Here is a 13,891-nt window from a genome sequence, read left to right as displayed (position 1 = left end):
CTTAGGATGCTGGGATTGCACTGTTCAAATTATGTTACTGATGATTAGCATCATGTTTCAGATGCAATACCAAATGAACCAGTGCTCTGAAGTGTCCTGTGTTCATCAACAAAAACTTGCCAATTAGGTACAATCAGCCAGGAAATCGGTGTCACTCTTCAAAAGTAGCTTTCCTACTACTGTTACAAATGAATTTACACTTCAAGTATGCTGTAAATGAAGTGTGAATGTCAACATATTTCTGGTTTGAAAACTTAACCAGTTTCTTTTCAATAAAAGTATGTCGTTAAATAGTCAGCTGAACTGCACAACAAAATGCTATAAGCCCTAAGAATGGGAATGAAATTTATGAATGAATGAGTATTTGTGCATCGCTACATAAAATCGAAACTAAATTATATACATGAGCAATTGTCATGTTTGGGATTTACCTGTAATAGAGCAATAAATAAGTTGAGGAGCAATCACTTTCAAATGTTCATACCCAAGCTCCATTTGATCCAGTTTTCCAGGAATAAAATTTTCCACAAGAATATCGCTCTTTGCTGCTAACTAAAAAAAACTGAATAGTGTTAATAATTAGGATTTTAAATCAAAATTATGTTGTTGTTTTTTATAATTATATAATAATAAGTTATAACATATCCTGAATCAAGGGTTAAAGAAGGAACGGAAGAATAAGCTGCAAAAAAAAAAAAAAAAAGCTAGATAACTGAAGGGAGATCTCCCCATATCCTTTCAGGAATGTGAAGAATTTAGGATAGGCTGGAAAAACAATATTCTCAATTGGCTTAAACCAAAAGCAATATCACGGTACGACATGATGAAATGTAATGTGGTTTTGGTGTTGTCCAGTTAAACAAGGCAGCATGTTGTTTTTACCAGAAAACAAGACAAACAATGAAAAGTTGGTTAATGAACTAAACTCAAACTCAATATCAGCAGTCATTGTGAATAATTATGGAGACATACTACTTTAATTAAATTAAAATACAAAGGAATGCAGCAGAAAAAAAAAACATAGCACTTCCATCTTCTTGCATTTAGCGAAGTAACAGCAAAAAACCTAAGTTTGCACTAAGAAATGGAAAGTTTTCCCCTGCCACAGTGCACAAATGACAACTATTGCTGGCAACGTTTTGTTAACTTAGTTTATTTTTGCAAATTAATTACTACTAAATTTGCGCACTTGACAGTTTATATGAAAAAAAAAAGGTAGTTCTAATTTTTGAAATAAACATGGTAATGATTCACTGCCAGTTTTACAAAAACTGACTGGTGAAAATACTGATTTTGTCAAAGCCATATCTGAATCTAATAACAAAGAAAAAGTGACAAAAATGTGATGTAAAGAAATCAAGACTATAATTAATATGAATTGATTATCCTCTTTATTGCAAATCAACATGAAGGGAATAAACAAATTAAAGAAAAATTCCTGGGGGGGGGGGGACATTTAAAAAAAATTCTTTGTAATTAAGTGCAAATATAGCTATGATTTTTTTTTCCACTCAGATTAATGAGTTTGCACTCATTAATTTTGAGAAAATACTTCATATAAAAAAATTAAAAAAAAATACAGTTCAGGAATCTTTTTTTTTGTCCATAATTTAGTTTTTTTTTGATGCATTATAAATTAAGTTGTTTTGTTTTCCACATAATGTATGACAAACATTAATATTATGATAAAATTCATATGCCCTAGCACATAGTGGCACCATTTTGGCACATGCTTCTACATTCAGCCCACTTCAAAGCCAGTATAGAAAACCTTACACTCCAACATAATGACATAATGGTCAGTTTTGACGTCTCCTCCTTATTCACAAATGTCCCCCTCAAAGAAACCTTAGAGCTAATCCAAGCTAAATTTCCTCCCAATATCTCAGCCCTATTTCAGTTCACAATGAACTCAGGCTATTTTGTTTGGCAGGAAAAATTCTACAAACAGATAGAGGGGACAGCCATGGGTTCACCACTTTCCCCCACCCTTGGCCAACTTCTTTATGGAGACTTTTGAAGAGAAAGCCTTAAACTCTGTCCCACAAAAACCTACCATATGGCTTCGCTACGTTGATGATGCATTCACTATTTGGCCACATGGCCCGGATACACTCCTCCCCTTCTTAACACACTTAACAACCAACACCCTAGAATCAAGTTCACCCTGGAAAAAGAGAAAAACAATAGCCTCCCCTTCCTAGATACCTGCCAACCTGATGTAACCTTGGATTTCTCAGTTTATATGAAACCCACCCATACAGGCTGATACATTCACCAACAATCCCCCCCCGCCACACACACACACACACACACACACAACAATATGGTTATTAAGACACTATTCAACAGGGCAAAACTAATCTGTTCAAATGACCAAGCCCTAACTACTGAACTAAATCACATCCTTAACACTGTTTCAGCCAATGGCTATCCCCCCCCAAAAAAAATACTAAAACCAGTTATCCATAACCCACCTCCCCTGTTCACAAAAAAAAGATTACTCTAAATCCATCACCATTCCCTACATCCGAGGCACCTCGGAAAAAATCAACAAAATCCTAAAAAACGTGACTTGACCTCTTGTTACAGACATATAGAAAATTGGCATCCCTTACCTGCTCCACTAAAGACCAACCTCTTTCCCCTAGACCTGCCTGGTATATACCAGGTCCCTTGCAGCTGTAAATTGTCCTGCTTTGGCCAAACAGGCAGGACAGCAAATATCAGAATCTCAGAACACAAGGACTACATTCAATTTCACTGGTACAGCCACTCTTGGCTTGCAGACCATGCTCTGGATACTCGCCACAGAATAAGGTGGAAGAAAGCCACAGTAATACACTGCAGCAAGTTCAAATATGAAAGACTATTCATGGAATCAGCCTCAGCCCTTAGGAACATGCCAACCCTTAACAAATTTGGATGTATGAGACTGCCCCAAATTTGGGAAACATATATCAGAAGAACTTCAGCCCAAAGGCCAAGAATACCTAATATAGCCTGCCAGGGGGCACCATCAGGACTTTAGGAAAATGGTAGCTTCCTCGCTTCGTTTCTCATTTGCTGTTATATAGTACTTGTATGCACGTGCCTTTATTTTAAGTTCCCATGAAGATGGTAACGTGACGTTGCCAAAATATCGGAAAGTATATATTAAAGTTAATTTAATTTATATTTCTAGCTATCAATTCCTTAAGTATTTAGTTATCATGTTTAACCAGCGTATAAGCCTTTCTACAAGAATGCTTCTACATTGTAGAAGAGTGTCATTATAGGGACTTCTGGTATGCAGAAAAATCCACTATTCAAAGATACAGTTTCTCAAGCTGTTTAAGATAACCAAACAGAGCTCATTGCATTTATGTTATACTGACATAATTAATGTGCAAGCATAAGAGGTAATTTGCTAGTAGATTATACTTGACAATAAATAAATAAAATATATTTTGTTTTTATCCTTAGTTTACCCAAACATATGCTGCCAACAGTCTGCACATGAAATTTCCACAGTTACTTGTATAGAGTAGCTGATATTCATATCATGGTTTAATGGAATAAATATAGTACAAGAAATTAAATAAATGTTTAATGATGCCAATATTTCATATCTGTCACTGGGACTAAAATATAAGCAACACACACACACCAAGAACAAGTGGAAGAGATCAGGTTAAAAGAAATTACACTGACATACTGGAATCATTAAGTCTTTAATTCATTTCTTGTACTGTCCTCATTCCATTAAACCATAATAATGAGCTTAAAAGCCTAAATACCTTACAGAGTGGGTGATTTTATAATACCCTATTTACTCGAATATAGCTCGCCCTCATGTATATCTCACACCCCTAATTTCACTTTACAAAAAAATAAATTAAAAAGTTTTGCATATAGTTCAAACATGAAAATAGTTTAAAACTTTATGTTGTTATGGCATCAGATATTTTGGAATTCGATCGAAGAGAATGAGTATTTCAACTCAATAATCGTCAGCTTGCCTTTGTCGATGAGTCGTGCAATCTTTTGTTAATACCACACTAATCATATGCATCGAGATGGAAGCAACTAGTAGAAGAAATGTGAGAGTGAGAGCATTGACTTCCACTTGATCTTGGATTGCACAGGAGTGGATTAAGATTAAGAGACCATCATTAGAACTGTTGTGTAACTAGATTTTGAAAGCTTGGAAGATGATTTTGCCAGAAATAATTAATTTACAAATGCATTGTTGATAAAATATTCAAATATATTGCGTGATGAAGGCAAGTGGATGATCGTGCAAATAATGTTGATAATTAAAATTTAAATGCATTCATTTTATAAATAATGTGAGCAATTATAAATTATAATGAATACTGTGAATTTAATTATAAACGTCAATTTAGTTTATTTCTGAAAAACTTCAACAAATTCCTGACGTGTACCCTCAAGGGGTGTACAGGATATGATAGTACTACATTGAAAATTTACATCATTACTAACTTCCTATCTACAATTTTCCTCCAAATCAGTCTGTTACTTGTCAAGACTCCAACATTATCAGATCTTATATTTCTATCGTCTAAGGCACTTTGTACCGTATCAATTCACCTATATCTTGGTCTTCCTCTGGGTCGTTTTCCTGCCAACATAGCAGAGAACACTTGCTTTGCTAATCTTTCCTCGCCCATTCTGTTTAAGTGACCATACCACCTGAGATTAGCTCTGCTAATGCATTCCTGGATGCTGACAATGTCAAATTCTTCCCTAATATCCTCGTTTTAATATGATATTGCCATTGATGCCATCTGTTCACGCCTATAATCTTTCTCAGGACTCTCATATCTGCGGTCTCTAGTCTTTGATCAAGTATTTTACTTCTGACCCAGCTCTCAGATCCATAAGTTAAAACTGGTTTGAACACGGTCTTGTATACAGCTAATTTAGTGTTCCGACTAATTTCTCTCTTATTCCATATAAATTTATTCAGTTGACTTCCTACCATACCAGTTTTGTTGATTCTGTAGTCTATTTCCATATTTAATTTGCCATCTTCACTAAAAATCGTGCCTAAGTAGCTGAAATGTTTTACTTGTTCCACAGGTTCTCCATTCACAACACATTTGACATTTTAAACGATTCTACCTATTTTCTGACTGACTTTATGCTGACCATCATACCAAATCTATTAGAACAGTTATTCAATTTAGTCAGGGAAGCTTGCAAACTTGTAGCGGATTTATTTAGAAGTATAACTTCGTCCGTATAAAGCAAAGAACATACATTAGCATCTTCAATTCTGATATCATGTTTAATACCACACTCCTTCATAATGTGATCCATATAGATAATGAATAACAGAGGGGATAATGTACATCTTTGTCTCACACCAGATTTAACATTAAACCATCTTCCTGTACTTCCTTCAATTCTAACTGCTGATTTGCAACTCAAATAAAGACTAAGTACTGCTTGATATAATGCCCCATTGACACCATGTAACTGTAGCGTATTGAATAGCTTCTCTCTTGGCACCTTGTCATATGCCTTTTCTAGATCGACAAAACTTAAATACAGATTTTTGTTATATTCCCATGCTTTCTCAACTATTTGTCGTAAAGTGAAGATCTGATCCTGACAGCCTCTATTTGGCCAGAATCCAGCTTGTTCTTCACCAAGCTTTTCTTCCACAATTCTTCTCCACCGTTTCTCAAGTATACTGGCATAAATCTTGCCAGGAACACTCAGTAGGGAAATACCTCTGTAATTCTCAGATTTAGTTTTATTTCCCTTTTTATATATGGGTACTATTAGAGCTCTACTCCAATCATCGGGAATTCGTCCCTCTGTCCAGGCCTTCTGAACTATGCAGTGCAGCCACTGTAACACTTTTATAACTCCATACTTTGATGCCTTTCCACATTTCATGCCTTTGATGGCTTTTTCTACTTCAAGTATGGATATGTATTCCTGACTGTATGCCTGTTGAGTGCTTTTTACCACTGTGCTATCACTGCTTGTTTCACTTAGCAATTTTTCGAAATAATTACTCCATACTTCAAGGATATCTTTTTCTCCCATTTTCATGTCACCTTTATCATCTCTAACTCCTTTTACAGCACTCTTTCCGGGGGAAGTGGAACAATCGACCGTGAGATGCGGTGATTGATTCATTCAATCCAATACTCTTGGAGGGTAACGGATGGCAATGCTGTAGCCAATGAAGTTCTAACTGAGGCTCGGCTATTGCTGTTTCCCTCCTGCCATGATCAGAGCTTTAATAGCTCAATAACACCTTATCCCTACACTGTCCTCTACAGATAACGGGGAATATGAAAAGCATTCTTGCTTCACCCCTTTAAGCCAGTCCTTATAAGGACAGCACTCTTTCCTCTATTTCTAAGTTTCCTCAACAACCTCCAGAATATCTTACCACCTTCTTGATATTTTTTTCTATGTTCCTGCCAAAGTCCTCCCATGACTTTTGTTTAGCTAGTTTTACACAGTGTTTAGCTTTCTTACATTTGTCTCTATATTCTCTAAGAGCATAAGCTGACTTATTTGCCAGGAACTGTTCATATGCTTTCTTCTTTTCCTTCACTGCCTCTTTAACTTCCTGTGTCCACCAGGGAGTTCTGATTTTTCTATCCTTGCAGACAACCTCACCACATGCCTCTCTGGCTGAAAAAATCAGGGTTTTCTTCAAGGTTTGCCACTGAATCTCCAAGGTTTGGTTCCTGTTCTCAAACTCTTTCATTTTTTCTTCAATAATCTTTGTATATTTTAGTCTACAGTTCATATCTGAGAGCTGTTCAACTTTTATTTGTTTAAAACTTTCTTACATGTTATTCTTTTCAATATGAAATTCAATTTTATCCTGCTCAAGACTAAATAGTGATCATTTCCAATTTCACATCCTCTGGTTTCCTGCACCAGGGAGAAAACATCACTATTAACAATAACATAGTCAATGAGACTTTTCTTGTTCCTTGCCTCTTCTCTCCATGTGAATTTGTGCACATTTTTATGTTGGAACATGGTGTTAGTAATAACCAGTCCATGTCCTAAGCAGAAATCCTACAGGTATTTGCCATTATTATTAGCTTTGCTCTTTTCTTCAAATTTTCCCAAAATATTTTTGTATGTCTGACAATCATTTCCTACTCTACTATTTAGATCCCCAACAAGGACCAACTTTTCCTTTTTCATTGTATCAGTTGCTTTCTCTAAAGCATCAAAAAATTCCTCCACTTCTACCTCAGTAGAATCTACTGTGGGGCCATAGGTACAAATAAGTCTCATTGTCCAATTCCCCATTCTGATATTTGCCCACATCACTCTACTTGAGACTGCCTGCCATTCAAGAAGATTAGCCTCATATTTTGTGTTGAATACTATGGCTACTCCTTCTTTTCCTTGGTTGACATTGCCTGAATATAACATTTCGTATTTATTGCTCAGAAAGATCTCACCAGTTTTTTCTTTTTTGTTTCAGTCACCTCTATTATGTCGATCTGGTACTTATCTAATTCCTCAGCTAGCTCCATTTCTTTGCCATTCAGGCTTCTTATGTTGATAGTACCGATCTTTAACTCTGGTGATATTGAGTTGGAGCGTGCTTTCAGATTTGTTCCAGTAGTTGACTTTTCGCTGCTCACCCTGGTTTCCCTGGCGAAAACAACAGGGGCCTTGTTTAACCAGACAACGCTGCAGCCGACATGAAATTTTGTCATGTTGTACTATCATTTTGTATATTGATTTAAGCCAATAAGAATACAATTTGGTCGGCTAAATCCCAAATTGCCAGCCCATCTTCGTTCGTTCAGTATCCAGGTAGATACCCCACAGGGGGCACCACGAGAAGGTGAGGATTAGACAATAAAACTTTAGTTCCCAAAAATCTCCACATATATTTTGCACCACGATTTTTTAACTTTAGTTTCAGGGAAAAAAAGTAAGAGTTATATTTGAGTAAATATGGTAACTTGTTACTCTATATTTGAGTAAATATAGAGTAACTTGATATAAATTTGAGTGATCTATATACAAGTCAGTTATGAAGATATTTCACATGTAAACTTTAGCTTCCTTATGCATGGGTAAAATAAGAAAATAATAATATAAGATCATGTTGCTACTTTCACTGTAATCTAGCAACATGATCTGAAGCTAACTGTTCTACATACAAATAGTTGTCAAGATATTTTATTATACAAACTTTTATTCAGTTAGTAAATATATGAAGAGCCAAAGGCTTCAATTCGGCGACATATAACTTGTTTAAGTTAAGGGATATTACCTCCCATATAGCTCTTGATATATTTACTAATTTATTAGGACACCACTTGGCAATTCTCATAGAAGGGATGTAAGTTCTGTTCGCTACAAACTTGGTATTAATTAGGTCTACCTACTCACTGATGAGACCTCAATAAAGGTTGAAACCGGTCTGGGTAGGGACCTTCTCTCATAATGTAGAACAGTAATACAACTCCAGCTAAGTTCACATTATGGGTAAATATCAAGAATAGTGATCAGATCTTGCTCCACCTTTGCTATGAGTTGCCTCAGCTTGCACTACCTTAAGGGTCAGTTGCTGCTATCCAGGTATTTGCTTACGCTTGGAATCGCCGAACTTTATATAATTTCTATATTCGGCATGAAACTCTTTTGAGTTTCTTATTCGGCTAAGAAACAATATGGGATGTAATATCCCTTAACTTAAGTGAGAAGGGAGCTAATAGAGTTTGAAAGAAGCATTGTGATAGGATGTCATGTTGCAGGTTTATCTGTTTGGCAAATTGTTGACAAATTGGGCCATCCCAGGTCAACAATCAGTGATACCATACCGAGTTGGAAGTACTACCTGCAGTGGATAACCCACAACACTAGGATGACCATAGGGTGCTATGAAGGTTAATATGTATTCGTCAGCTGACACATTGATTGCAGAGTTCTGGGCATCGAATGGAACATGAATCTGCACAAAAATATACAGAACCGAGGTTTACAAGAAGGGTTTCCATGATAGAACTGCAATATGCAAGCTCCACATTACCCAAACCAACATGCAGCATCATCTTATCATCTTCAGTGGCACAAAGAGCACGTATAGTGGGATGTGGAAGCTTGGAAATTTGTGTTATGGAGTGATGAAGCATGCTGCATCCTTTACCGAGCAGATGGACAGGTATGGTGAATGCCCTGTGAACATCTCTTTACCAGAGTGCATAACTTCAACTATGAAATTTGGAGGTGGCGGTGTGATGTATGGTTCTGTTTTTGCCTCAGACCTCTGTTTGTGGTGCCATGAACATTGAACTCTGAGAGGTATCTGAACATTCTGGAAAATGCAATACTTCCTCTTTGTGGCATATCTATGGAACTGACCATTGTCTCTTTCAACAAGACAATGCACCACATCATAATGCTGCTGTGGTAACTGCATGGTTTGTGGACATGAATGTCACCACACTTGATTGGCCTCCACAGATCCCTGATCTCAACCCTATTGAACATCTTTGGGATTAACTGGAACATCAAGTTAGGTCAAGGGACATTGCCCCACAACAGTCCACGACCTCATTACATGCCTACAGGAAGAATTGTCCAAAGTTCCCATTGATTACTATCGTATGTTTGTGGAAAATATGTCCCATAGAATTGCTGCAGTCATCACAGCAAAAGGAAGTCCTACTCTCATTAAAGTGGGCAACATAGCTGTTTGTTCCTCACACTATGGTGTCTGTTGACTTCTTTCCAAGCAGTGTATATAAACATATATATAAAATTTTCTTTCAAGTATAATATAATTTCCAACTCAGTATAAATAACATACTACAGGTAATTTGGCTGGTTATGGCTGTCTGGAATTATTGGCCAAAGTAACTATGGCTTTGGCTATAGTATGAATCCATCTTATTAAGTCTGTTAATTGTATGTTCTTCTGAACTGGTTTGTCCATTCTGCAGGAAGAAAATTCATGCTACCTCTATATGAGATCAGCTAACTCACCTTCATCTGAAAAAATTCTTAAGGTTCTATGTATCCTAGGATTCAAACCTGTTTCCAACCAGAGAGCATCATCATTACTAACTTGTACCAGAGCTTATGAGAATATAATCCATGAAATTGGAATTTCCTTGGTATTGCACTACTTAAAAAATATGAACTCTGCCCAAGAGCATGGTTGCCTTGGGCAGAGTTCCAGTATGGTTGCCTTTTATTAGTGCTTTTGAATAAGGTTTGATCTGACAGATATTACAAATGGTCTCTTCTCATCAGAAATCAGGCAGAAACCTTATAAGGATAGAAACTCTACTGAATACTCTAGCAATTTCACTTGAAAAGTCTATTTTACATAAGTGGAGTCCCAGTCAGTGTGTGAATTCTTTCATAGCCAAATATTTTTTGAAACTTAAAAGTTTCAAAAACTATTTGGCTATGAAAGAATAATGGATGTTTAATATCCTTTTGCTCAATAGCTTTATGATACAAAATTGAAGCTCTCTAGGCTATTCTTTAGACAAGTGTAAAGCATTTCTTTCTTTCTAAGCTCTTTTTATATAATGGTAAAGCATAAACAAACCATACTGCTTGATATAGTGCCCGCTGCAAGAATATATTTTCTGAAAAAAAAAAAATACATAAACATCATAAGGGATACCAAACAATTAGCAGACATGCTTCTCTTATTTTGATTGTACAGTCCAAGACTCAACAGTATTATGTATGTGGGAAAAATTACAGAAGGTTATTTAGGATACAATACACATAGAGTGAAAAGATTGGCATTTATTAATGTTATGATACACCATTCTGATATTCTTTTTTTCCCTTGTATGTCAATTAAGCTTAATGGTTTGCCATAGCCAAGTAACTTGATGCCATGATAGAGCAGTTAATCCTATCTACATAGTTTTCTCGGTCTGTCAACTGTACATATTTTCGGGCTGTTTTTATAGTATGAAAACCCAAGTTTCTGAATTGGTTGGTTGGTTTAAGGTATACTGCCATAGGGATAGCAAAGGTCACACTGCACCAAATTGGTACATTAGTACACAAGGTAAAATAGTAATAAAGAGATAAATTAATATTGGAAGTTTATTTTCCACTTGGTTAGACTATAATAAATTTAGTTTAATCCTTTATCCAAGTGTAAGCAAACAAAGTTTGCGCCTGAAGTATCTTCAGGACTGAGGCAACTCGTAGTAAATGTGGACCAAGCTCTCATCACTCCTTGTCTCAGTATCTCCCATAATGCAAAGCACATCTCCAGTTCTAAAACCTCACAAAGCACTGGATGTGGTAAAATGGTATAGAGAATGTGGTATAAAGCAGTGCTTCCCAAACTGTGGGTCGCAGTTTGGGAAGCCATAGGTTTTGTTGAGGGAGGCAGTGAAATAATGAAAACAAATTTAAAATCTTTTAAGACTAAGTAGATATTTTTTTATCTTAAAAAAAAATATATTTAATTTTTATTATTTATTACTTTTTTTGTTATTTTTTATATTTTAATGGAAAAAAATCACACATTGGTGCAGGTTCACAAATTTTGCTTCCTGCGTATTTCGGTGCTTAATGAATATTAGTAAATATATGCTTATTCATATAAGTTTCATTTCAAAGCAGAAATCTAAGAATTGCAGTTTCAAATATTTCATCTGATATTGATGTAGCAGTATTGAAACACATCCATCACATTAAATTGTTATTAAACTTCTTTTATGTTTTTAATTCTTTCTTTATTACTAATCGTTTTACGTTTCATGTACTTGTACTGCGAATGTACAATAACAATATATCTATTTATATAAAAATATGAGATAATGTGCCATGTCAAATGTGTCTGTAAGATGCTAAAAATGTAATATTTGCATTTGATTTTTGCAATATTCGCTGTGTATGTTTTGTATTGAATATAAATACAATAAATATTATAATAATATATGACATATATTACGATTTTTTTTCAAGGGGGGGGTGAAATATTTTAATTTTTTCAAAGGGGGCCCTGACATCCAGAAGTTTGGAAAGCACTGGTATAAAGAACTCAATGAATATCTATAAATCATACATTTTTGGTAGCAGTTTACTTTTATGTGCACAAGTGCGAACTGAAAGGCATGCAACTCTGCTGTATAAGTACTGCAATCAACTGGGATCCATTTGGATATAACAAAGTCAGGAAACACAGAAGCGGCACAACCAACAAAGGTCTCAGATCTTGAACCATCAATATAGATGTGTAAAAATTCAGAGCACACTGCTCTATGTGCACTTACCACCTAATAGCCACATGCAATTATTTATTATTTAGCATTTGGCTAAGAAGAATACATGCATATGCTACGACACATATACAAAAAAGGATGTCTTGTCTTGTTAGATGTCATCTCCTTCCAGGAGGTTGACTACCATGAGCTTCCACCATGTATGGTTTTGTGAGAAAAGGTCCGGTCCTTAATATTTCCCATCCAGTCTGTTCTTTGTCTTTCTCTTCTTCTTTTTCCTTGTATCATTCCTTCTAGAAGTGTTTTTTTTTTGTAGGGATTCATGCCTTAGTATGTGACCAAGATAGGTGGTTTTCCTTTTCTTAATGGTTCTCAACAGATTCCTATCTTCTCCAATCATCTCTAATATTTCTAAATTATTTTTTTTTTGGCAGTCCATGGGACTCTAAGAATTCTTCTGAGGATTCACATCTCAAAGACTTTTAGTTCATTTTCACAATATTTTGATATTGTCCAGGTTTCTGCTCCATATAGCAGTATTGACCATACGTAGCATTTGGACAGCCTAATTCTTGTTTTTGTGTGAATTTCCCTTGAGGTCAGAATGTTTTTCATGCTGATGAAGGTCGATCGAGTAATTTCTATTCTTCTTAATATTTCCTTATTACACTTTCCCTTCTCTGTAATTAGAAGTTGAAATTAAGTCCATATTTTTCACTTAGCTTCAGTAGGTTTTGAAGATCTTTTTTATTTTCAGCTAGCAGTACTGTATCATCTGCATATCTTAAGTTGTTTATATTCCTGCCTCCTATGCTGACTCCTTTAAATTCTTCTAATTGCTGGAAGATATTTTTAGTATAGAGGTTAAACAATATAGGAGAAAGAACACAGCCTTGTCTGACACCCTTTTCTTTACTGGGAATTCCTCCAAAATTTCTCCTAATATTTTTATCGAGGCAGTTTGCTCCCAACATAAATTTATCAGTCATCTGGTATCTTTACCATCTACTCCTAAATTTCTGATGCATTTGACTAGTTATTCATGTTGTATATTGTCAAAGGCCTTTGTGTAGTCAATAAAACATAAGTAGACTTCTTTCTGCTTCTCCAGATATCTTTCTATAATAGTTCTAATGTTGAAGAGTCCTTCTCTAGTTCCTTTATTTTCCTGGAAACCAGATTGTGTTTCATTAATTTCCATTTTGATTTTATGTTTATTTCTTTCTAGGATGATATATAACATAACTTTTGCTATCTGACTGATCAGACTGATTGTTCTGTACTCTTCACATTTGATTGTCTTCGATTTTTTAAGTATTGGTAGGAATGTTGAGTGCTTAAAATCTTTTGGCAGGTGTCCAGTTTCATATATCTTGTTACATATGTCAGTCAGTGATCTTATAGCCTTATCATCTAAAGCCTTGAGATATTCTGCCATAATTCCATCCATTCCTGGAGCTTTTCCTGGCTTCAGTTTCCTAATGGCATTTGTTACTTCCCAGGTAAGAATAGTATGACCTTCCAAATCTTCTTGCATTGGCTTATCTATTCTATCATGACTGTAGAGTTCGTTTGAATACTCTCCCCATCTATCCATTATTTGTCTTTCTCCATTAGGATGTTTCCACTGGTATCTTCAATGCAATGAGAGCTTACCCTTTTGCAAGATTTGCTAG

At 35.5% G+C, this 13,891-nt stretch overlaps 1 protein-coding gene across 1 annotated transcript in view; it reads right to left on the bottom strand.

Annotated features, from left to right (window-relative positions):
• Nucleotides 1–13,891, bottom strand: part of LOC150100374 (succinyl-CoA:glutarate CoA-transferase) — a 152,517-nt gene that overhangs the window by 82,926 nt on the left and 55,700 nt on the right. Inside the window, exon 6 of the mRNA XM_090402297.1 lies at nucleotides 432–552. Coding sequence (XP_090258423.1) covers nucleotides 432–552 — 121 coding nt within the window. The remainder of the gene's footprint in view (nucleotides 1–431; nucleotides 553–13,891) is intronic.

The sequence above is a fragment of the Typopeltis vanoorti genome, chromosome 13 (genome assembly GCF_054136105.1).
Source record: "Typopeltis vanoorti isolate ZY-2024b chromosome 13, IOZ_Tvanoo_1.0, whole genome shotgun sequence".
Taxonomy (NCBI): domain Eukaryota; kingdom Metazoa; phylum Arthropoda; class Arachnida; order Uropygi; family Thelyphonidae; genus Typopeltis; species Typopeltis vanoorti.
The sequence above is the reverse complement of the archived record's forward strand: the minus strand, read 5'-3'. Positions and strand labels throughout refer to the sequence as shown.